This window comes from Lactuca virosa, chromosome 8, assembly GCF_052849685.1.
Source record: "Lactuca virosa cultivar CGN04683 chromosome 8, Lactuca_virosa_CGN04683_v6, whole genome shotgun sequence".
In the NCBI taxonomy this organism is placed as follows: Eukaryota; Viridiplantae; Streptophyta; class Magnoliopsida; order Asterales; family Asteraceae; genus Lactuca; species Lactuca virosa.
The window spans coordinates 220,131,766-220,158,077 of record NC_136433.1 but is presented as its reverse complement, the minus strand read 5'-3'; the positions used below and the strand labels follow the sequence as shown (position 1 = coordinate 220,158,077).

General features: G+C 34.9%; 3 protein-coding genes across 3 annotated transcripts; all 3 read left to right on the top strand.

The window, feature by feature from the left end:
• Positions 1–2,159: 2,159 nt before the first annotated feature.
• LOC145129106 (uncharacterized) lies at positions 2,160–4,614 on the top strand. Its single transcript, XM_079063855.1, has 4 exons — positions 2,160–2,405; positions 3,334–3,833; positions 4,175–4,258; positions 4,339–4,614. The coding sequence occupies exons 2-4, from the start codon at positions 3,371–3,373 to the stop codon at positions 4,446–4,448; spliced, it is 657 nt and encodes a 218-aa protein (XP_078919981.1). The 5' UTR covers positions 2,160–2,405; positions 3,334–3,370; the 3' UTR covers positions 4,449–4,614.
• A 6,330-nt stretch (positions 4,615–10,944) lies between these two features.
• Positions 10,945–12,918, top strand: LOC145131264 (uncharacterized). The gene is made up of 6 exons (XM_079065979.1): positions 10,945–11,033; positions 11,503–11,691; positions 11,800–11,963; positions 12,010–12,087; positions 12,234–12,542; positions 12,719–12,918. Exons 1-6 carry the CDS (start codon positions 10,945–10,947, stop codon positions 12,916–12,918), a joined length of 1,029 nt encoding a protein of 342 aa, XP_078922105.1.
• Positions 12,919–18,812: 5,894 nt separating this feature from the next.
• LOC145131262 (uncharacterized) lies at positions 18,813–19,571 on the top strand. The gene has a single exon (XM_079065978.1). It carries the CDS (start codon positions 18,813–18,815, stop codon positions 19,569–19,571), a length of 759 nt encoding a protein of 252 aa, XP_078922104.1.
• Positions 19,572–26,312: the final 6,741 nt, after the last annotated feature.

Genomic DNA, 26,312 nt, shown 5'->3' with positions numbered 1-26,312 from the left:
GACTTCGATCCGATGCCGGGCAGGGCCCGATGCAGTGGGCAAGGCCCAGTTTGTGGTTATGTATGTGGTATGTGGTAGGTTGGGGAACTCACTAAGCTTCGTGCTTACGGTTTTCAGTTTTGGTTCAGGTACTTCCGGTAGCGGAGGGAAGAGCTCGGGGTGATCGTATGGCACACACACACACCACAAATAAGTTTAGCTTGGGATGTTTACTCTGATAAAATGGACAAGTGTTTTGAAAAGATACTCTGATTTGTTATATAACCCTTCTAGTATGTTTGAAATGATTTGATACTATGGTTTAGTAATGTTTTAAAAAGAAATTTTTGGTCATGATTTTTGGGATGTTACATGATGAATCCAAACTGGAAGCATCATTCCTTGCAACCAAAAGAACCTTCTTGATCTTTAAACTTCATCAAAATAACATAAAAAGCTTCCAAAAGAAGAGAGAGGAAAGAGGAGAAACTCAAATCTTGAAGGTGGAGGCTAGGGTTTCTCCCAAGGGGTTATAGAAGTGATGGAGGCTGATAAAATGGCCAAAAAGTCGGAACCTTATGTTTAAATACGTTGAAAACCCTAAAATCATGGGATTAGGCCTGACTAATTGTCGTGCCATGGTAACGATTCGCCGTGCCGTGGCAATTCTCGATGTGTCGTGACGACGATTTTCACCCAAATCCTCATCAACTTCAAACAACCATAACTTTTTCGTTTCAACTTCGTTTTCGGCGATCTTTATATCCATAGAAAGGCATTGACGATCCCCATACTTCTATCTAGTTACTTTTGGCTTAACACATATCGAACTAAAAATCATAATCCATGCAAGAAGCCTAACATGTAACTTTTCCCATTTTACCCTTTGGCTCCAAAACACAAACCAATGGCTTAAATTACACCAATATTATCAAAATCCAATAAGCTCTAAACCTTATTCTCTTGAAGCCCAAGGCCTTTAATCGATCCATTTATTGTCTACAATCTCGAAATAATAAACTTCTCGAAACAGGATGTTACAATGTCCTTGGAGAAAAACTTGAAAAAGCAGCGAATAGCACGAATCAAACAATACTAGGAGAAACAGAAGTAAAAAAAACTTCGATGGTGATTCCTTAAATTTAAAAAATGATGTCATTGAGTGCCTTGGATAGGTCAAAACAAGTAGGAAAATAATGCATGATCCATAAATCGTGTTAAGTTTTTGGAATTTGGAAGGAAAAGATCAGGAGGATTTTATGAGGTTAATGTTGGACGAGTGATATGATTATGAACTATGTATTATTGTACTTAGACATTATTTTATATATCGCGTGGTTAAATTTTTTTTCTAATAATAATTTTAGATCGAAAATAATGAATGATATTTGTATCTTTATATTATTATATATAATCGTTTTGTTTCGATTTAAAAATGTTCTTTTGATTTGTATGTGCTCAAAAAATACATGTTAGTTATTTTTTTTTTTTAATTTACATTTTATAGAAGAGTTCAATAAAAAAAAGGTTGTAATTATATAAAACTTTGTCATGTGTATTAAAAAATATAATAAGTTACAAAAATCACCAAAATGTATTTTTGTCATATTACAAAATTTATTTTCCAATTCTATTGAGAAATAAGCAAACCAAAACACAAACCACACCAAACAATTTCATGTCAACCAAATACATTTAAGCTTCTAATATATTTAAATTCTAATTCTTTTGATATATTTTATTTCTTTCAAAAATATTTTACGAACCAAACGCAACTTTACATTGATACTAATACAAAATTGATGGTCATTATGTTTAAAAAGAGAGAAATTCTATAAAATCTATTAAGTTTTCAAAAAAAAAAAAAAAGAATTCGTAGTTGTCATAAAAAAACTCAAAAAGGAAAGGGCAAATCGACAATGTTAAAATCAAGTTTTTATGAATATTTAATGGTTTTTATGGAGTTTGTCCTAAAAAAAATATCTTTAATTAAAACTCTCGACCATTTTGACTTTTTTTTTTATATGATTTTCACAAAAATAAAACATAAATTTATTCATTTAACTTATATCTTCATATTTAAAGAAAAAAAAAAATCGAATGTACTATCGGAGATGCAAAATGTACACCCCTTTTCTTTCTGTCAAGACTTCACCGTCTACGCATCACAGATTATATAATTTTAGGCTTTTTACGTTTTACTCCCTCCAAAACCTCCACCCACCGTCGCTGCTTCCCGCTTGAAATCCCTAGCTTTGTGTGTGTGTGGGCGATGATATACTCCCTCCCTCCAAATTCCCAACTCCATATCCACACCAGCTCTAATTCTTGTTGCACATTTCTTCCAAGGGTCTTCGCTTGTTAACTAGTTGTTCTTAATTTCGGTTTTCCCCCAAATTCTACAGCGTTGAATCTCTTGTTAAAAGGTAAATTATTTTATTCTCGGTAATTATCAACTCTTCTAGTTTCTTTTTCTGCTCAAATTTGCAGTTCGTGTTTGGTGTAATTTCTGTTCCTTGCTGTGTGACTGTGTGTTGTGCTGATTTCTTTGTGCTTCTTCGATATGGTTTTTGTTTGAAAAATAACGTTTTGTTTTAGCTCGTAAGGTTGTCATTGTGTGAGGGCTTAGGCTGTAATTGATTTTGTGAGAACGATGAGTGGTAATGCTGTAAATAATACATACTATACTTTTCGGATCGTATCGATTGCTTCATTTGTGATTTTGTCATTGACTTTTAATCAAATTAAGTAAGTTAAACCGTTAATTTGGAACACAAGGACGAATTATAGAAGGTTAATCATCTCGGCCTGTTGGTGATTTATGTTAGTAATTAGTTTTTTAGAGTAACACCTTTCATGGTTTTGCAAATCTGATTCTTTTGATCCTAAATAATCAGAAAATCAAAATCATTATAAGTTTTTATCAACCATCCTAAACTAATGATTGTGATTCAGTTTAAGAACAACCTGTAACAATGCTGAAATTCTGCAATTGTGTTTAAAACATTAAAAGATATAGATATTTTACAAAAAATAGCCAAGTTTATGTTAATGCTAACATCAATAACTGAATAATACTACAGCTGGTTATGTTCTTTTTTTTTGGCTTTGGGAATATAGTTGCTCCAGTTCTAAATTTCTCTATTGGTAAATTAAATTATAGGTTTGATTTTTGAGTTTCAAACATGATGCCTTTACATTTACAAAATTGTTACTTGTTATCTAATTATGTTATATGCAAAAATAGTTTGGGACTAAATTACTCTAAAGATTAATGTGAGTGTTAGATTTTGAAGAGTATTAGGTTTAATAAAAAGTTGACTTGAATTATACATCAACATTGTGTTTCAACAGGTAATTACTAAACTACCCCTGACCCAAGTCATCCACCATGGTCGAACAAATGGTCAGCTCTAACCTCAGCAAATACGGGCTCGGAAAATGTCCAAGCATCATCAGCAGCAGCCCCGATAAACCACCAACACCGCTAGTTACCACCAAGGACATAACCGTAAAAAACGTGCAAAATCCTCCGCCAGTTGCCGCCAAGGACACAAATGTGAAAAGTGTGCAAAATGACAGTAAAACCGGACCTCCCGAAACCCTTGAAGCCAAGAGTCCTCCCGGGGGTAGTAATGTCAATAACCATAATCTTGTTTATGCACGTAGAAAATCCGATGGAGAACATATAGGCGATAAAAGACGTAGTAGTCCTCAAAATGGTAATGATGGCGTGAATGAGCAATCGGGTGTTGTTAATTTGTCGGCAATGGAGCATTGGAATACGAGATTTGTTCAGTTGCAAAATTATTTGAAGCAGTGTGATAGCTCAAATCACGAGGTTTATCTTCAGGGTTAGTTTCGTATTTTTACTCTAGTTAAGTTTTGTATTGATGACTGGAATTGAACTGAAGTTCCACCTTTTTTAGAAGGGATAAACATTATCCCATCTAAAAAAGGTGGGACAGACGACAATCATTGTCCCACCTAAAAAGGTGGGACAGGTCGTTGTCCCACTGGAAAAAGTGGGACTGTCATTGTCTCACCTAACTTGAAAAGGTGGTACAAGGATAGTGAATGTCATACGTAAAAAGGTGGGACATGTGGTTGCGTTTGATTTCTTCTGTGCAAAAGACGTGAATGCCCTCCTTGTTCTAGTACACTGATGTGGTTCGTTTCTTTCGTATGATACTAGAACTCCGATCGTTCTCTCCCGATGAATGTAGTAGACATGCAGTTGACCTCGAGAGGCGTGCCATCCAACTAGTTGTGGAAGAAGGTAAAAAAATAGTATTTTATAGTTAGTATTTCAAATATTATTAAAAAAAGGACTAAATGTTGATTGCAAAATGAAAACAGGAAGAGAGATACAACGGGTGAAGGATTTAAATGTACTCGGTAAATCCACGGGAAACCATCTACTTCTTAGACAATCTATTCCTATATTCAAGTCGGAGAAGCTTGTGTAAAGTACATTGCTATTTCTTGCTTGTGTGATTTTATCGGGAATTGTTGTTTCCAAAATGGCCTTCATGGACATATATAAATGTTGTAATTTTCCATCCCATCCAAAACAAGTTGTACTAAATGTGCCAAATTGATTGTTCTACTTGGGGTTTTGCGATCTCTTTCTCATCTAAGAACTTGGTCGTTCTTTATTAATTAGATTGTTTCTCATCTAAGAACTTGGACATTCTTTATTAATTAGATTGTACATGTCAGTAAAAATATAAATAAATGATGCAAAAAGGATAAAGTTGTCAATGATATGATTTCACTGATTTATAAAGTAAAATTGGGCTTGTAAAATACTAAGACAACGTAAAAGATAGTTTATAAAGATAATGGATACAAATCATACAATCGTATCCTTATTTCCTTTTGATGTTAAAGTCCCCATAAAAGCACATCAAAACGGAAAAAAATATAAAACTGAACAATAATCCAATTTGACGTGTGACAAAAAATAGTTGTAATCTGCTAATAATGTTATAATAAAAAATTGTCATTAAAATGTTTAAAAAAAGGATAATCACAAAAATACCACGTTCTATAAATATCCATTAATTTGACAAAAAAAATTTGTTATTATTATATTTATTTATTTATAAATTGTCTAAAATATCACCAAGTTCGAAAATCGGTTAGTTTCGAACTCCGCAATAAGTTTCAGACTCAAATTTTGCGGTTCCCTTATATAACATATTCACTTTTCACAAATGTCAAATGCCTATCAATTTCAAATCATCTATTTAGTTCTCTTAATTTGTAATTAGAAACTATGTTTGTGATGATATGAAAGGTGGTCGTGAACATTGAGCACTAACAAGGTATAATATTATCCCATTGTGTATAAAGGGCACAATAGCCGATTTATACATAGATAAAATGAGTTTAAAACTTACTAATAAGTTGGAATATGATATCAGTACATACCTTGTTTACAATATTACAGGTTTTTGTTATAAGTTTTGTGAATAATTATTCATTGATGAATAAGTTCGAGTTTCTTTATAAGAACAGCTTTAAAACCCACCAACAAGTTCAAAACTATATTTTTACCGTTTTTGTTGTAAGTTTTGTGAATTATATTGCTTAGTAAGTAAGCATGGTATGTAGGGGTCACTATTCTTCATTTACTTTGAATAACATGTTTCGAAAATCCTCTGATGAAAGAACAAGTTTGAAATTATTTATTAGAACAAATTTGAAACTCTACTTTCTACCACTTTTGTAAGGGTTATATATAATTGTTTTATATTGCTTAGGGTGTGTTCGAGATTGCTTATTAGACTTATTGTGGTTTGGCACGGGTAATTAGTTATTTTAAGCATTTGAATAATAAAATATTATAAGCACTCATTGATTAATAATGAGTTTATGATAAGTTATATCCTCCTTGCCAATTAAGTGCCCCACTTTGAACCCATCATGTGGAGTAATCGTGGAGCACTAATGTTATTTTGTGCATGTCATGGTTTGAACTATATGAAATTCCGTACCTCAACCATTAGACTCCATTGATGGGGTTTGGCAGTTAGCTAAACATAGAATATGATTCCATATAAAGAGCAATCTGAACAATGAGTAAGTTTGTGAGGGTTTATTTATTCATTGAAATCAAATCAAACATAGGAAAATAGGTGTAACTTTATGAGCAATTATTAGGAGGCCTATCGCTACTTGAGGCTCCCAACTTTGAAGTATCTACCGGTAACATACATAGAAAATTAAGGACATTGTATCTTTTCTTTTGGCATCTATTGCATTGTTTTATAATGGATCCATCTCATTGGGATGATCGTACTCTTTATGGTGGCATCCTTGATGTTTGTTTCTCAGCGGTGGTATAACGATCATTACTTTGTCGGAATGTTACCATTTAGAGGGGATGATAAATGATGCTCTTCTCCTGGTACACAACTTGGAAACGCTCTATGGAGAACCATGTCACAAGCTAAACATGCTAGTGTGACTAACCTAAGTATTAACATGAAATCATTACATGACCACACGGTAAACTAGAGCATTGTCACTGCTTATATGCACAAGTTTTTTCTTATATATTAATGGTGGCATTCATTCCATTGTCACGTACTTCATTTTTCAATTATAAAACGAGATATACATTATATGTCTCACTTCCAAACATTCTTCTTTTAACTTCATCTCTTTCCAAGGGTGATATCATGTTTAACAATCACTTCAAAATATGAAAAAATAATAAGCATCTTTTATAAATTTGTTCAACGTATAAACGTTTGAAACATTTATTTTTGCATCATGGAGCAAAAAAAATCAATTAACATCATTATTGGTAGTTTTCCTTTAGAGACATAATACATTACTATCAGATGTCATTATATCATAACGCACCATAGAGAAGCACGCTCTTGCCTATATTTCATGACCAATACAATTACCATGTAACATTCCAAAAATCACGATAAAATTTTTCATTTTTAAATTAAAAAGAACCATTGTTTTCAACCAAAACCATATCAAATCAAGTATCAAATACAAATATCCCCAAGATCAATGTATCATAAAATTTCCCAAACATATCGTTGAAGGATGTGTACGATCACGCATTCGCCTTGCCCCGGTCATCTAAAGTACCTGAAACATAAAACTGAAATTGTAAGCCAAAGCTTAATGAGTTCCCCCAAAGTACCACATAGTACAACCAAACATATATACAAAATGCATGTTGGGTCCACAACCTCCCGGTTGGCTGACCTTGGCCCACAACCTCCCGGTTGGATTGCCCTGGCCTACAACCTCCCGGTTGGATTGTCCCGAGTTCGTTGACTGTCCGCACGAAGCAGTACAATCTCAACCCAACTATACTATGTTGACATATAACATATAACATATATTTAACAGACAGATAATCATATAGCCAGAAAACAGACTCACATTCATATCTATTGATCATTATCGCATAATATCATCCCCTATACCAGGACTCAGTTCTAACAGATCAGTAGCAATACTCCTTAAACCAGGTACATAACTCAGTGGACTGACATTGGTGCCTTCGACCCGCAAGTACAGTGAGGAAGACTCACCTCTCATTCTGAAAAAGTTCTCTGAATAGGGTACAACTCCGAATGTCAGCTCAAACGGTCACATATTCATCAAGAAATGACCAACATCAAATAACACTCAAAATACCCAAAATACCCTTAGGTAAAACTTGGTCAAACCTTGGTCAAGGTCAAAGTTAACAAGTCAACTTAGTCAGTCGCCACGTCGTGGTTAGCTCCAACCACGCCGTGGTGACTAGAAGACAGAATAGTCGCATGGCAGCCATCCACCATGTCGTGGTAACCATTCACCACGATGTGGTGACTGCCCAGACCAACTTATTCCAATAAGCTCTTAATCTATCAAGCCAACCATTCAAACTTCCCATAAGGCATTCTCTCATCCAATGAACCATAAAAATGGTTTTTTATAGACATGCATGTGCAATGCATGTCTTGATCTCAAACTAGGTCAAGATAGAATAACAAAGGGCCAAGATCACACTCAAGAGTTCAAAACTCTAAGAAATTCCAGATCCAACACTCTTAACCACAAAGGGATTCTGGGGATCCATAAAGGTGGCACCTTTATGGGAAACCAACACTCCAATAAGTCCCAACATGAATAAAAAGGCTTAGAAACCTTGATCTATGCACATGGAACTTGAGGACTTACCAAAGTCCAGAAGATGCACAACAAGAAGGTGAGAAAAGTTCCTTGCTGAATCTAAGCCCAAACGTCACCTTCTTCTTCTTATAATGCCTAAAAATCAACACCAAAGGCTCAAAAAGGCAAGTTAGAGGCTAGGGTTTCTTGAGAGCTGAGAGAGTGTGATGGAGGCTGAGGGTGAGCAACCCTAGCCATCACATTCCCTTAAATATGGGCGTAAACCCCGGAGATTAGGGTTTCTCATTAAAACTCCACCACGCCGTGGTTACAGGCCACCACGTCGTGTTGGTCATTTAACACCCGCGATTACAAAATGCTCCGCCACGTTGTGGTGATGCTCCACCACGCCGTAGTCACTCCAATTAAGATTTTTACATAAAAGTTGATTTATATCTAGACCGGATGTTACAATTCTCCCCCATTTGAACTAGACTTTGTCCTTGAAGTCCACTGATGTTAACAAATCAGGGTAATGCTCCCGCATCTCCGCCTCAGGTTCCCAAGTCCACTCGGAACCCTTCTGATGCTGCCACTGAACCTTTACCAAGGACAACACCTTGTTGCGCAAGACCTTCATCTTCTGATCCAAGATCGTCACTGGTCTCTCAGTATAATTCAGACGATCATCAACCTGAACATCATCCAAATGAACAACCACTGATTCATAAGCCACACACTTCCAAAGCTACGAAACGTGAAAGGTGTTGTGAATCTGACTGAGCTCCTCATGCAAATCCAGCTTGTAAGCTACCTTGCCAACCCTAGCAATCACTCGAAATGACCCAATATACCGGGGACCCAACTTTCTCCTCTTCCTGAAGCGTATTACACCATTCCAGGGTGATACCTTCAGCAAAACCATGTCGCCAACTTGGAACTCTAGCTCAGATCGACGCTTGTCGGCATAACTCTTCTGCCGACTCTAAGCTGTCTGCAGCCTCCGCCTGTTCTGCTGAATAAGCTCTGTCATTTGAAGGACTACTTCAATCCTTCCCATAACCCTATGACCAACCTCTCCCTAGCAGACAGGGGTATGACACTTCCTCTCAAAGAGAAGCTCAAACGCCAGCGCACCGATACTGGAGTGATAGTTGTTGATGTAAGAAAACTCCGCCAGAGGAAGGTAGGAGTCCCAAATCCCACTGAAATCTGTGACACAAGCTCTCAACATATCCTCAAGTGTCTGAATGGTCCTCTCACTCTGGCCGTCAGTCCGCGGCTGATAAGCAGTGCTAAAATACAACCTAGTACCCAGTTCCTCGTGGAACTTCTGCCAAAAACGAGATGTGAATCGAACATCTCGATCAGATACAATGGAGACTAGAACACCATGACGGGCGACGATCTCACACACATAAACATCGGCCAATTTCTCGGCCGATGAGCTTTCCCGGATGGCTAAGAAGTGGGCAATCTTGGTCAAACGGTCTACTATAACCCATATCGCGTCAAATCCTTTGTCCGTCCGAGGTAATGTGGTGATGAAATCCATGGTGATTTGTTCCCATTTCCACATGGGAACTTCCAAAGGTTGAAGCTTTCCATGCAGCCTCTGGTGCTCGGCTTTGACCATCTGACATGTCAAAAACCGCTCGACATACCAGGCTATCTCCCACTTCATGCAAGACCACCAATAACTAAGCCTCAAGTCTCGATACATCTTGGTGGCTCCCGGGTGTATCGAAAACATGGACTTGTGTGCATCCTCCAGCACAACCTGTCTGACCCCACCAAAATCTGGTACCCAAACATGACCATATCGGGTCAATAATCCACGACTATCGGTAGAAAACTTGTCAATCGCACTTCTGAGTCGCTCTCGTTTTCAGTTTTCTTTCTTGACTCCCACAGTCTGAGCCTCTTTAATCATACCCGACAATAGAGAATCAATCGAAATCCTCATACAAAGGCTCCCAACAGTAGAACTATCCATCTTGTATCTCAAAGCATCAGCGGCCACATTTGCTTTCCCTGGGTGGTACAGAATCTCACAGTCATAATCCTTAACCATGTCTAGCCACCTGTGATGCCTCATGTTCAGATTCGGCTGGTCCATGAGATATCTCAAACTCTGGTGATCCGTGTAGATAGTACACCGGACCCCATACAGATAGTGCCGCCAAATCTTAAGAGAAAACACCATTGATCCCAACTCCAAATCATGGGTCGGATAATGAACCTCATGCAGCTTCATCTGCCGGGAAGCATAATCAATAACCCTTGTTCATCAGACGAGTGAGGGGTACTGCAATCTTGGAGAAGTCCTGAATAAATCTCTGATAATACCCTGCTAATCCACTAATATCTCCACAGTCGGCCACCGTGTCACATTACCTTCTTCCTTTTCTGGTGGGGCACGTTATATGCTGCAAAACTATTTGGATGCCATGTCACTATGTAAATGGTTTGGATATCCGGGTTTCTTCATAACATTTACGTGTAATCCCAAATGGCCATAAATTAAAAGGTTTCTTAAGGATACTTCACTTCAACCAAAAGACAGGTCTGATATACTATGTAGGTTGTTCAAGATCAAGCTTGATGCATTTATTAAAGACTTAAGGGAGAATCACATTTTCGGTAAAGTTCAAGCATGTAATTAAAATTATGTTTTTTCATTATTGATAAAACATTACTCTTATTATACTATATTTTTATATGTTTTGAAAGTCTAATCATATTTTTTTATTTGCAAAATATTTTGTAGATGTTTATACCATTAAATTTCAAAAAAGAGGTTTGCCACATAGTCATATATGTCTATTTATGCATTCTGATTACAAGCTACCCACTGTTGAATTTATTGATCCGATAATTTCCGCCGAGATACGAGACAAAATTGAAGATCCAGAATTGTATTCACTTGTCAATAAGTTCATGATTCATGGTCCATGTGGAGCTGAAAATATCAATTGTCCATGCATGGTGGAGAAAAAGTGCTCTAAAAACTTTCCAAAACAATTTTGTAATCATACCTCTATTGATCAAAATAGTTTTCCGTTATATAGGAGAATAAATGATGGTCATTTTCTAGAAAAATCGGGTGTCAAGTTGGATAATAGAAATGTTGTCCCCTACAACAAATATCTATTGAAAAGATATCATACATATTAATGTTGAATGGTGCAATCAGGGATCTTCTATAAAATATTTGTTTAAATACATAAACAAGGGTCCTGATAGAGCTACAGTTGTTATTGTACGAACCAACAATGAATGTGAAAATAATGATGCAGTCGATGAAATAGCTGAATATTACGATTGTAGATATTTATCTGCATGTGAATCATCATAGCAAATTTTTAAATATGATGTTCATTACAGATATCCTTCTGTGGTGAGACTACTTTTTCATCTTCCTAATCAACACCAGATTGTATATGGCGAAGACGATGATATTAACGATGTTTTGGACAAATCTTCTATTGCTGCTTCAAAGTTCACATCTTGGATGGAGTGTAATTCAATTAATAGCGAAGCACAAGAACTTATATACGTTGAATTTCCTACAAAGTTTGTTTGGAAATTAAATGGTAGGTTTTGGAAGCGAAGGAAAGTATGAAAAGTCAGTGGTAGAACTCATTCGGTTTCACCTAATCTTGGTGAAGCTTATTTCTTAAGGATTCTTCTAAATAAAGTTAAAGGTCCGACGTCGTTTGATGAACTTCGCACGGTAAATGGTGAAACACATTCTTCTTTTAGAGATGCTTGTTATGCACTTGGACTATTAGATGATGACAAGGAATACATCGATGTAATTAAAGAAGCAAGCCATTCTGGATCTGGTTTTTATCTACGCTTCTTATTTGCTATATTATTGATGTGTAACAGTATGTCTAAACCAGAGGCCGTTTGGGAAAATACAGGGGAATATTTGGCGGATGGAATTCTATATAACCAATGACAAAGGTTCAAAGCTCCAGGTATTAAAAATAATTCTTCATTTTTATTTAAAATAATTTATTATTATTATTCAACACCCATTAAATAATAATTAAAAATATTATTAAATATTGTATTTTATATTTTATAATTAATTTAAAATTCTGGTGCAGACTTATCACTTACTAAAGATGAACTTAAGAACTTAACTTTGTTCGAAATAGAACAAATTTTAATTCGAAACAACTCCACTCTCAAAAAGTTTACAAAGATGCCTTACCCAGACGTTGAATTAGTTTCTTCTTCAAACAATCAACTTATCACCGAGGAGCTAGATTACGACATTCCTGTTATAAAGAATGAGTTTGATCGTATGTTTCTTGCATTAACAAAAGAGCAACGTCACATTTTCCTTGACATCATGAGTGTTGTTAAAGAAAATAAAGGAGGTGTCTTCTTTGTTTATGGTTATGGTGGAACGGGTAAAACTTTTCTAGGAAGACAATATCTGCAGCAATTAGATCTGATGGTCATATTGTTTTAAATGTTGCTTCAAACGATATTGCTTCATTATTATTGTCCGATGATAGAACAACACACTCTCGATTTATACTTCCATTTGAACTTACTGAGGATTATGTTTGTAAAATAAATCCAGATGGTGAGCTGGCTAGCTTATTAAGAAAAGCCTCTTTGATAATTAGGGATGAAGCACCTATGGTCCATAAGCATGCATTTGAAGCTTTAGATCGAACTTTGAAAGATGTATTAAGGTGTGAAAATTCTACCATTTCAAATATTCCTTTTGGAGGGAAAGTTACTGTCTTTGGAGTAGTGGCGGAGCCAGGGTCAAAGTAAAGGGGTATCCTAAAAAAATTCGTGTAATATACAATATAAAAAAATAAAAACCGCAATTTCATTAGACTATATGAGAAAGGGCTATACAAGTTAAGCAAATAGAAGTCTAAGCAAAGAACTTTAAGTATGCTAAATACAACCATCATTAAGTATGCTAAATACAAGTTAAGCAAATAGAAAGCCTCAATCATTAAGTATGCTAAATACAACCATCCGTTGAAGATTTGTTCCAATTTGTTGGAATAATCCACAAAATTCAAACTTTAAATATCCATTTTTTGAATTTGAGTCATTATCTTTTCCTGCAAATTTGTTAGCAAGTAAACTTAGTTTGTTAGCTTTCTTTTAGTATAAATAGGAGTTGCTTTGATGTTTACAATGTTTTTTTTATGAGTTGAATAAAAAACCTAACAGAAAGAGTTTCCTAAAATACCCTTTTCATTGTGTTCTTATCTTTCATTGTTTGCTTTGTTTCTTGTGTATGGTGTTTCTACAGAAGAACACAGGTTCATATTTACATAATTTAAGAGAGGTAAAGTGATAACATTTCTTAAAATTGTAATTTCATGATTTATTGATCCCAACAGAGGTTCATAGCACCAAAATGCATATACTAGAGAAAAATCACATTCTATTACAAAGACTAAGGTTAACACAACCAATCCACTCAAGGTTTATTCCAATTTAAATGTAAAATGGAGTACATTAATCTTATAGAAACCAAGTCTGTAGGGGTGATGCAGTTATATATGTTTAAACGAAATGGAAAATCCTATTTATAAAAATGAATTACGTTTACAAATTTCCTATATAAAACAGAAAGTATGCTGAATGATAATTACATGAGAAATTTAGGAGCAATGCTTATTGATAAGCACATGATTTCAACAAATCAAACACTATATATGTGTAAATGAAATTCAATCAAGAATATGCATACCTATATATGGAGTTGGAGTTCTGGGTTGCAACTGTTCACCTCGTTGGAATGTTGAGAGTTGAAGTTTCTCCTTTTTTATGGAGAATAGCAAAAAATCGGGGGAGTCTAACATCAGCCACAAAAATTAAACAGTCGAACATCAAAAATCAACAACATTAAAACCCATTTGGATTCCAAAAAAGAGTCTGAAGGAGGTAGAAGAATGTATCGAACCTCAACAGTCAACATCAGTAACAAACACCCAAGTTAGTAGACGATTTGTGACCTACCTTGTATTTATCTCCGATGGTGAATGGAGCAATGGGTGAGTGATGAGTCGCACTGTCGTAGGGGAGAGACCCAAAAAAATTATACTACTGAAATTTTTTTAGGGGTATCCCGGGCTACCCCGGGCTCCAAGGTGGATCCGCCTATGCTTTGGAGGAGATTTCAGACAGATTCTACCTATTGTTCCGGGTGGCAGCAGACAGAACATTGTTAATGCTTCTTTGAGTCCCTTCAAATTTACAAGAAGACAGTTTCATTTGGCCGTATGTTTTGCAATGACTATTAATAAGAGTCAAGGACAATCATTATCGAATGTTGGGTTGTTTATCAAATATCCAGTTTTTTCACATGGGCAATTGTATGTTGCCTTATCTTGAGTTCAAAGCAGAGATGAATAAAATTATCAATTTAAAATAAAGATGGTAGACTCACAAATAAAACTTCCAATGTTGTTTATAAGGAACTTTTCGCAACTTATAACCAACTTTTTTGTATCATCTTTTAGTCATTTTTAGGAAATCACACTTCATCCGTCATATTAATTAATTAATTTATAATTACTTATTGTATTTTTTTTATGTTAATTTCATTACCGATGTGTTTTGTTTGTTTTATATCAAATCAATTTCGATGTTTTTTTGGGTTTTTTTTGACATTACTCAAACGTATGTTGCATTATATAAAGTCATGACTTTTATAAAATAGGTGGACTTACATTTGTAATTAAATACTTACAATTTACAAAGTTACTAAAAATAGGGAACATATCCTAAGTAAAACACCACCATTGTACGAATTTCAAGGTTATGATGAGAAAACCTAAAGAATAAGCACATGACGTAGTAAATCAATGTAAAGTTTGAAAAAAAATTGATGAATACAACAACAATTTCTATTAATCTCACCAAATTACTGTGTAATTAAATACTTACAAATTACAAAGTTATTAAAAAATACAATATATCAATTCATAAGTTTTCTAAATGAATGATATATTATTTTATTACATAATTAATTTTTTAATTTTATTTAAAATTAACACCCTCGATTTCACATTTTTTAACCTAGTTGTAAAACATATGTAGTTTACAAATTACATTAATTACCATTATTAAAAGCATCACAATCGATCATATTCTCAATTGACTCGTCAAGTCTTTCATAAGTATATATTTGCATGTTTTGGCGTAGTTAATTTGAGAGGTTTTAACCTTTAGTTATAAAAAAAAAGTTCGAAAAAAATTCCTTTCACAACATTCACAAACAAAAAGCCTTAAATCAAAAGCTACATTGAATAATTATTTTTAGCTTTTAGCCTGTAGACTAATTTTATATATTTAAAAATTAACGATTATTTTTTGCAAACACTTATGCATAAATAAAAACTATAATTTTAAGTTTCTATCTACAGCTAGCAACTACAAACTTCCACATATTCAAGGCGGTTCTCGTTGGGTGCACACAGTGGCAGCGGCAACCACTGCTTTTTCTGTATGCAGTTTAAATTTTTTGAAAATTTTCTATTATAAAATGTGACACCGACATTAACACCTACTACTGAATCTTGCGTCCACCCCTACACATACTAGTTAGTTTTGTCAAACACCACATATTTAAATCAACATCAAAACAACATTACAACTCATTCATGTCTCATGAATTTCTATTTGGTCGCCATATCGTAAATGCAACAACGGCATGTGCGTTTAGTGTTTCAAATAATGTTGAAATCATAAGTTTTAGAAGCCACGTACCATATATCAAGGTAACCAAAATCTCATGATATTAATTCATAACTTTTAGCAGCTCTAGTAGTTAATGGGGCCACATATAATTAACAGCAAAAGATTAGGCCCTCGTATGTAATTATGCTAAAACATTGAACCAAAAATGTAATTTTAACACTCTTGAGTAATGAATTGGATCTTTGTAAAGCCTTAAGCGATCCTTTTGTAAAAAAGTTTAAATTTCAATACTACGGGGCTAAAAAATTCTACACTTTTGAAGAGCAAAATTACATCTTGAAATTTTAAACCTAGTTTATTTATTTAAGGGAAAATGACGAAAAATTAAAATGTTTACTTATTCAATGGTAAATGTCGAAAAATGTAATTTATAATGGTTTGATAATTGGGAAAATTACTATATTAATTTTGGAGACTTTTCATAATTAATACATACTAAAAAGTTCTCTCGTTTATTGAAAACAAACTTATATCAAATTTGTGACAATTTAAAGCCTAATATTATTTCATGTATATGAAAAGTCCTAGCTTTTAATAAATGTTTTTATTAAAAAAAAAACACAACTTATTAGAGACATTTTACTAAAAATAACCTCTTGTATATTAAATGTTTTAGAAATGGAAAGGTGTTTGTAGGCGCAAAAATAATATTATGTTTCTTTTTCGATTGTGTTGTGGGTTTTTAACATTTTCTCTTTAAATAATGTTTCGACTAAATCTAAATTCAATCCAAATGTTTCTAAATATTGTTTCTTCTTATTTAAAACATATATAATTATTTGAAAATCTACCATATTATATAGCATTGTACTTTTTTTAAAGACACTATATATATTTTAAAAATATATCTTATTAAAGAAGTGAGGATTGTTTTGTAAAGCAATGTTAAATCGGATATTATTTTAGAAAAAACAATGAGTTGATAAGAATATATAAATAAAATGTTGTAATCAACAAATCAATAAAAAATATATTTGCTAATAAGAAGCCTACAATATCCTTATCAGAAAAAATTTCAAGACAATTAACAAATAATTAAAAACTGAGGAATTAAAGTTAATTTCTTACACTTCTTCTATCCAAGTTGTCTTATCCAGTGTATTCAAGATAAATGATCATCAACTTCTCCACATTCTGATTTTCCTAGTCAAAATCCTGCATTAAAACAATCGATATATATACGAAATAACAGTACTATCGAAGAAGACGAAAACATATATATGGCAAACAAATATATAAATCAAATTCAAGGAATAATATCCTTGATGTGATGTAGCATTACATGGCCTAGATCATATATCATATACACAATATAATATATAATAGAGTTTTGGCCACATTATTAAACTAATAATAAAAAACAAACACTACATATGCATCTCCCATGCATATAATATTATTTTAAAAAGGCTACACACACATGCATGCATGCACGCCCCCCGAAAAGTAAATCATGATCAGATCAGGCACCCTCGTCGTCCTCCGGCGGTGGTGGGTGGTTAAGATCCGGGAGTTTGAACCGCTTAGACGGCCCTTGTTCTCCATCGCCGCGTTGCCCAGAAACAAAGTTGGCAGAAAGCGCCCTGGCAATATCCCTACTCGCCGCTAGTCTCTCCTCCTGTGTGTGCCACCGGATGTGGCCACACAACGCCTTCTCATGGTACATATCTTTCTTGCAAATCGGGCAGATCACCGACTTTCTTGCAGTGCCTATTATTATCCGGTCGGCAGAAGGGGTAGGCGGTGTTGGTGTTGGTGGCGGTGGATGAGTTGTTGACGAAGAGGCCGCCGGGGAAAGCTTTGACGGTGTAGTGGCTCCGGCACGGCGTGGTCTTCTTGGAGTTTGGGAGGGAGATGGAGGAGGGGTGGATGAGTTTGGACGTGCGTTTGCATGGCCACCGGCGTCAACCTGTTGACGGGCGGTGGTGCCATCATCTGCCATTGTTGTCTGTGTATGTGTAGCCTTTTTCGGATTCAAAGAATGGGAGTGCAAAGAGAGACGATTGAAATGGAAGTTGTATTTATAGGAATTCCGGTGACGGTTATTTGTGGCAGTTGGTGGTTAACAATACCGGAGAAACGATAACTTGTTTTTAAAACGTTGACGTGAAATGGCGCCAAAAAGATCGAAAACTACACCAATATAAACTTGACCGGTATTTGTCTGGTAACGGTTATAAAGTAGTTTCAGATCCTATATTGGATACTGAACTAAATATAAATTTAGGGAACTAAATATAAATTTACGGTTTTCTAGATTTATAAACAACACATAAATATAATTAACAATATGTTGTTTCAAATATGAATTTCTTTTATAAAATAGACCGGTTTGCTTTCGATGTGATACAGGAGAATTGATTTTTGTGAAAACTCTAGAACTGAGAACACGTAATCGATAACTGCCTTTTTAAAAACTCTATAACCCATAGCATAACCAATATACAGAGAGCTGGTTTTTGTCTGATGTCAATTCGATTTTTTGGTTTTATTAGTCAACGGCAAATGTATAAGTCATATTTCATTTTGGTTCTTGTCATAGGCTTTTAATTCTAGTTTCATAAAAATTAATTATATACGTTGTTTAACTGTAAAGGCTCGAGGATAAGATTTCAAGAATTAGTATTGATATTATCTAGTTAGGCTCATAGTTTATCTCTTATTTTGAATTTGTATTCTGTTAGAGGCTAGCTCTAGAGTTTATCTTCACTGTATCATGTATATATACAAAACAAACTAAATGAATCAGTCGATTGATTTTTGAGCCATATTTGTTCATGATATCAGAGCTGTAAAAACCCTAAAACCCTAAAACATGACGGGGGGAGCAAGCGGAGCAACACCGCCACCGACAAAGATTGAAGCCAACTCACCTTTTTATCTTGGACCTCAAGATCGGCCAGGCGATTTTATCACGCCAACAAAATTGCGTGGTGACAATTATGACGATTGGGCCGGAGACATTCGTACTGCATTGGAGGCACGCCGAAAGTACGGATTTTTGGATGGAACGATCACAAGTCCAGAACCCCCTTGCACAAAGGCAGATTGGGACACCATCAATGCGATGTTGGTATCCTGGATGTAAATGGGACACATTGAAATCTCGGTATGCTGTTGTAAATGGGCCTAGAATTCAACAATTAAAGACAGCTGTAGCCAAATGCGAACAGGCCAAGAACATGACTGTGGCGGAATATTTTGGGAAATTGACAGGTTTGTGGGAAGAACTTCACAACCACGAACCTATCATAAGTTGTACATGTTGTGAGAGTTGTACAGCAGGAACTCTCCATGCCACAAGGAGGGATAACGACATGCTACATAAATTTCTTATGGGCTTGAATTCTGATTACTTTGCTGCTCTCTGTACAAGTATCCTTTCCCAAGACCCGCTTCCTTCGCTAGATAAAGCTTTCCAATTGGTTGTTCAAGATGAAAGAGTTCGAACAGCTAAGAGTGTGATAGAAGAAAAACCCCCTGAAGTGTTGGGATTTTCAGTTCGTGCTAGCGAGGCAAAGGGACGAACTCGTGAACGAATTGATAAATCACATCTAACATGTACTCATTGCAAAAAAACCGGGCATGAAGCTACAAGTTGTTTCGAACTCGTGGGGTATCCGGATTGGTGGGAAGATAGGAGCAAATCCAACTCTAGCAACCGTAGAGGAAGGACAGCCGGCAGAGGCAGGGGGACTTGAGTTCATGCCACCAGCTCTAACCATGTTGGTGCTTCTGTTGACAGTAGCAAGGAACCTTCTTCTCCGCTTTTGTTCACTGCAGAACAATGGAAAACCTTGACAACCTTAATGGGTAATGCAAAAATACTAGATCAACGTCTCAATGGTGAGTTCTATAAACGATTATGGATAATTGATTCTGGTGCAACGCACCATGTCACAGGCGATGCTTCATGGCTGAGGGATATTGAAAGAATCCCAGGACGTCTTGTGGGTTTACCAAATGGAAAAAGGGTGATTGGAACTCATTCAGGAAGAGTTCGGTTATCCGACAAAATAATTCTTAAAAATGTTCTTTTAGTTCCAAAATTAAATTGCAACTTAATATCTGTCTCACAATTAAATGATGACATGAAGTGCATCGCTGCTTTTAACTCACATATGTGTGCAATACAGGACCGTTCGAGGAAGCTGATTGGAATGGGTGTTAGACGGGACGGACTTTACTACTTCAAGAAGGGTGATTCTATACTTCATGTGTCAGTCAATGGGGCAGTATCAACCATGGAACTTTGGCATAAGAGAATGGGACATCCATCTGAGAAGGTGATAAAGATGCTTTCCCCGGTTGGTAGTAGTAACAGTAAGGGTAGTTTAAATAATGCTTGCGAAGTATGTTTTCAAGCCAAGCAAACTAGAGATAGCTTTCAGTTGAGTGAGAATAAAACAATTAGGATATTTGAAAAGGTACACTGTGATTTGTGGGGTCCTTACAAAACTTCTTCTTCTTGTGGTGCTCGTTATTTTTTGACATTAGTGGATGATTTTTCACGTGCGGTTTGGGTTTATTTGCTAAATGATAAAACAGAAGTTTTTTCAATGTTCATGTCTTTTGTTTCAATGATTGAAAGACAATTTTCTCAAAAAATTAAAATTGTCCAAAGCGATAATGGAACAGAATTTAATTGTTTACTTAGCTATTTTTCCAATGTTGGCATTATTTTTCAAACATCTTGTGTTGGTACCCCTCAACAAAATGGACGAGTGGAAAGAAAACATAGGCACCTTTTAAATGTGGCTAGAGCATTATTGTTTCAAGCTAAGTTACCCACTTATTTTTGGGGGGAAGCGGTTCTTTGTGCTGCCCACTTGATCAACCGAACCCCATCTACCATCTTACATTCACAAACTCCTTATGAGGTTTTATATGCCACTTTGCCCTCTTATGACACTCTTAAAACATTTGGGTGTCTCTGTTTCGCATATAACCAGCAAGCCAAGAGGGACAAATTTAGTAGTCGAAGTAGGAAGTGTATCTTTGTGGGATACCCATTTGGAAAGAAAGGATGGAAATTATTTGATTTAGATACTCGGGAATTCTTTGTTTCTCGTGATGTTAAGTTCTTCGAAGACATCTTTCCATATGTAGATATGCAAGATATAGCAAACAATGAAGATGCTACTATGGCCGAAAGGAGCCCATCCTACCATGACATCCTCATTGATGATGAACAACCAGCCTATGTACAACAAGGCCATGAACAACAAACTCCTAACTCATCGGCTCATCCAGATCTTGCACCAGATCCGCAACCTGATTCTACACCACAAATGGGTCGCGGCCAGAGAGAGAAATTCACTTCAGTTTTACTAAAAGATTTTGTCACTCATACTACTACTGTCCAAAGTCCGTCCCTCGCTACACCTCTTCCACAGTCTTCCGGTAAGCCTTATCCTATTACACACTATATAAACTGTGATAATTTTTCTCCTAGATATCAAAACTTTATTGCAGCCGTTACCACGGGAACAAAACCAAGATCCTTCAAGGAAGCCATCAAACATGAAGGTTGGAAAGCTTCCATGCACAAAGAAATTCGTGCTCTAGAAGACAATGGTACTTGGACACTCGAACCGTTGGCTGCTGGAAAAAAGGCATTAGGTAGCCAGTGGGTGTATAAAATAAAGTACTTGTCAAATGGGGAGGTTGAACGACTCAAATCTCGTCTAGTAGTCTACGGTAATCACCAAGAAGCAGGTGTCGATTACACCGAAACTTTTGCTCCTGTGGCCAAAATGACCACTGTTCGTGTTTTCCTCGCTGTCGCGGCTTCTAAAAATTGGGAGCTGCATCAAATGGATGTACACAATGCATTTCTACACGGTGATCTCCGTGAGGAGGTTTATATGAAACCACCACCAGGTTTCAAACCTTCCAACCCCAATCTCGTTTGTCGTCTTCGCAAGTCCTTATACGGCATCAAGCAAGCCCCACGATGTTGGTTTGCAAAGCTGGCTATGGCTCTCAAGAACTATGGATTTCGACAATCCTATTCAGATTACTCCTTGTTTACTTATGTTCATGGTGAAATACGTATTCACATGCTTGTATATGTTGATGATTTGATCATATCTGGCAATCAACCTGATGCAATTCGACGGTTTAAACAATATTTGTGTGGCTGTTTCAAAATGAAAGATCTTGGACCTTTAAAGTATTTTCTCGGCATTGAGGTGGCTCGCAATCCATCTGGTCTTTTTTTGTGTCAGCGAAAATACACCCTGGACATTGTAACCGAAACAGGTTTGTTAGGATCTAAACCCTCCGCGTTTCCTATTCAACAAAATCATCGATTGGGGTTAGCCACAGGTGCACACTTGTCCGACCCGGAACCTTACCGACGACTGGTTGGTAGACTGATTTACTTAGCTGTTACACGGCCTGATCTTGCCTACTCGGTTCACATCTTGTCCCAGTTTATGCAGTGTCCTCGAGTCGAACATTGGGAGGCTGCATTACGGGTGGTCCGTTACTTAAAAGGTACTCCAGGCCAAGGTATTTTGTTGAAAAGTGCTACTAATTTGCTTCTAACAGGATGGTGTGACTCGGATTGGGCGGCTTGTCCCATCACTAGACGATCCCTATCTGGGTGGATCGTATACCTAGGTGGATCTCCAATTTCTTGGAAGACAAAGAAGCAGACAACCGTCTCTCGTTCCTCTGCTGAAGCGGAATATCGATCAATGGCAGCCATTACCTCTGAAGTGAAGTGGCTTAAAGGGTTATTAACCAGCTTAGGAATTCCACATCCCAAACCTGTCACTCTATATTATGACAGTGAATCTGCCATTTATCTTGCAAAAAATCCGGTATTTCACGAGCGTACGAAACATATTGAAGTCGATTGTCATTTTGTTCGGGATACCATTGTTGACGGATTGATTGCTCCCGCCTATGTCCACACTAAATTACAGCTCGCTGATATTCTAACAAAAGCTCTTGGCAAAACAACCTTTGATAATTTGGTTCTCAAGTTGGGCATTTATGATCCCCATGCTCCAACTTGAGGGGGGGTGTAAAGGCTCGAGGATAAGATTTCAAGAATTAGTATTGATATTATCTAGTTAGGCTCATAGTTTATCTCTTATTTTGAATTTGTATTCTGTTAGAGGCTAGCTCTAGAGTTTATCTTCACTGTATCATGTATATATACAAAACAAACTAAATGAATCAGTCGATTGATTTTTGAGCCATATTTGTTCATTAACAAAACTAAAATTAATTTCAAATATTATAGAATTTTTTTTAATTAAGCAAGGAGTTTGAAGAAAAGTGGACACTTACAAAGTAATAATATTAATCATGTTTTGTAACAAAAATGACAAATGTTGTTAAGTTTACATAAAAATTCATTTTTGACACCTTATTTTTTTATCTCAAATTAGACATTTTGTTTTTCATTCCGTTATAATTCCGACTATATGACCGGTCAACAAAATTGTTATATATCCGATTGTTTTGGAGTTTTTTGTAAAATTTGATTGATTTAGGAAACCCTTTGCAAAAAAAAATGTGTTGGTTTTAAATCTATTTGTAAAAACGAGTTCTTTTCCGAATGGTCCACAAGAAAAATAATTTAAGTCCTCCAACTTATATTAATCTATTATTTATCTTTTTTATGTTTTAAAGTTTACTTTTTAACCTATTTAACATATATACTATATAATTTGGTATTAAAAATATTTAATCGTAATTTATGTAACATTTTAAAAGAAGTTTTTCAAATATATATATTATCAATTAAATTTTACTATTATTTTTATTAACAATTAACTCACCACAAACTAATAATTGTTTATAAATTTAGGCTTTTACCCGGTAAACCAGTCATCAACTAAATATAAGGTTTTACTTTTCTTAAGTCTGATCCAAACTTGAAATTTTTTTAGAGAAAATATATTTTTTATTTTTTTAATATTATATTAGTATATTATGTCGGTTTGACGGATTGTATAATTTTAATTTGATATTGTGAAACAAAATATCCGTTATGAAGATAGTTTTTATTTTATTTTAAAATCAAAATTTTATTATAGTTTCATATAAATGATGTCATTCATGGTAGGTAGTCGAGATCGAGAATGATTAAATTATTTTTTTTAACCGGCAAATATTATTAAAACACCCAACCTAGCAAGTTGCTAGGGAGGGGGAGGGGAAAACCTTACAACTTTACAGAATGCATGTTTATAGAGATAAGAGTGTAGGGCCTTATACACACTTAAAAGGGTTCACACATAGGGGTGACCAAACCCAAACCAAGAAATCGAGAAACCGATGAAACCGAAACCGAAAAAACCGAAACCGAAGCAAAACCGACGGTTAGGGTTTGAATTTTTTAAAAACCGAAAAATCGGGTTCGGTTTCGGTTTTTACCCAGAAACCGACTCATCCAACCCGGGAAACCGACCCATACTTGATTGTTTTTTGGTTGTAATAGACTATTTCAGACTTCGGTTGTAACTTGTAATAGACTATTTTTTGTAAGACTCATGTTTTTTTGAAGTACTTAACTTAAATTTGATGTTTTTTGAATTATTTAACTTGTTGCTTCATTTATGAAAAATGGGTTAAAACCCAAAAGCCATGGGTTTAAACCCAGAACTCGTGAATGTATGGTTTGAACCCAAGAAACCGAAAACCTCCCACACCGACCTCAGAACCCGAGAAACCGAACCGACCAGAAACCGATTCTACCTGGTTCTGAAAACCAGAAACCGACCATTTATGAGTTGGGTTGGGTTTGGGTCCAAAACCGATCCATACCGACCCATGCACAGCCCTACTCACACACAAATCCGTCCAACGAAATGTGCATTTAAGTCTCCTATTTTTTACCCTTATAAAACATAGCAGGTGGAGTTCGAGTCTCATCGAGCCTTCCATATGAGCCATGTTGTCCCATAAGATATAGCAATTAGACGCCTCAATGTATTTGCCACTCGTTTTTTTAAATAGGCCCAACTAAAAAACAATGGATGCGCGTCTAATATTTCACATTTGGCTGTTTTATTTTTCATTTTAACCTCACAACTTATATCTCATTTTTTTAATATTTTTTATTTTAGAAAAGTTCTCCTTTGACTTATATATATATATATATATATATATATATATATATATATATATATATATATATATATATATATATATATATATATATATATATATATATATATATATATATATATATATATATATATATATGAGGGGATTTTCATTAATTTGATAAAAAATTAACAGTTTTTCATATCCAAAACACGTTTTACAAATTATGTCATACAAATTAATTACATGTTTTGATCGTATTTCATACTCAAAACACATTTTACAATTTGTGTCGTGTTTGTGTTTTATAAATTTGTGTTGTGTAAATTTGTTTTAGACACATATTTTTTTTGACAAAGGAGTTATCTCTATCATGTTTGTGATTAACATGGATATTATTTGTTTGACAAATGTTTTTTTTTTTCCTATAGATAACTTTTTTGTAACTTTTTAATTATTGTTTTTACTTTAGAAAGAATATATGTAAGATAATTTTATTGATAGTAGAACAAAATAGATGTAAGACAATACATTTTCTAACATGGAAAATATTATACTAAGATTATAATAAGATAATAAAATTAAATTTAAATTTAAATACATCAGTTATTAGTAAAAAAACCATTAATTTTTTATCAAATTAATGAAAACCCCTCATTTTTAATATACAAATTTGTATATGATATGTAATAATCTCAAAAAATAACTTTTCTAAAATAAAAAAAAATATTGGAAAATGAGATATAAGTTCTGGGGTTAAAAGAAAAAATAAAATGGCCAAATGTGAAATATTAACCTGCATCCATTGTTTTTTGGTTGAGCCCATTTAAGAAAAAAAAAAGAATGAAAAAAAAAGGAGTGGCAAATATATAGAGGGAAAGTAATTTAATCAATTCCAATCTTGAAAACCGTTGTAACAACGCAAAAATAGAATAAAATTTGTATTTTTACAAAACAACCCCAATACAATAATTGTTTACAAAAACATTGTTTCAAAAGTATAATTCATAACCCAAAATCCAATAACATAAAATTTGAAAGATGTGCACGATCATTCATTCGCCTTGTCATGATCATCTGAAATACCTGAAACAATAAACCAAAACTGTAAGCCAAAGTTTAGTGAGTTTCCCTAAGGTACCACCACACAAACATATAACCAAACAGATACAAAACCACTCTATAGGTATTAATGAGTTTCCCCAAGGTACCACCACACAAACATATAAGCTAAAACTGTAAACCAAAGCTTAGTTTGAATGTACAACACCACTCTATAAGTATTAATACACTATTTACGATATCACTTGATAAATATTATTTTACGATATCCCTCGATCGTTTATCTTTAACATTATCGATGTCGACTACCA

Coding starts and splice junctions, on each gene's coding strand:
- LOC145131264 (XM_079065979.1), top strand. CDS start 10,945: ATGCATTCTGATTACAAGCTACCCACTGTTGAATTTATTGATCCGATA. Junction 11,034..11,502: donor AAAATTGAAGATCCAGAATT/GTATTCACTTGT, acceptor TGTTCATTACAG/ATATCCTTCTGTGGTGAGAC. Junction 11,964..12,009: donor AGCAAGCCATTCTGGATCTG/GTTTTTATCTAC, acceptor GATGTGTAACAG/TATGTCTAAACCAGAGGCCG.
- LOC145129106 (XM_079063855.1), top strand. CDS start 3,371: ATGGTCGAACAAATGGTCAGCTCTAACCTCAGCAAATACGGGCTCGGA. Junction 3,834..4,174: donor TCACGAGGTTTATCTTCAGG/GTTAGTTTCGTA, acceptor GTATGATACTAG/AACTCCGATCGTTCTCTCCC. Junction 4,259..4,338: donor CCAACTAGTTGTGGAAGAAG/GTAAAAAAATAG, acceptor AAATGAAAACAG/GAAGAGAGATACAACGGGTG.
- LOC145131262 (XM_079065978.1), top strand. CDS start 18,813: ATGACGATTGGGCCGGAGACATTCGTACTGCATTGGAGGCACGCCGAA.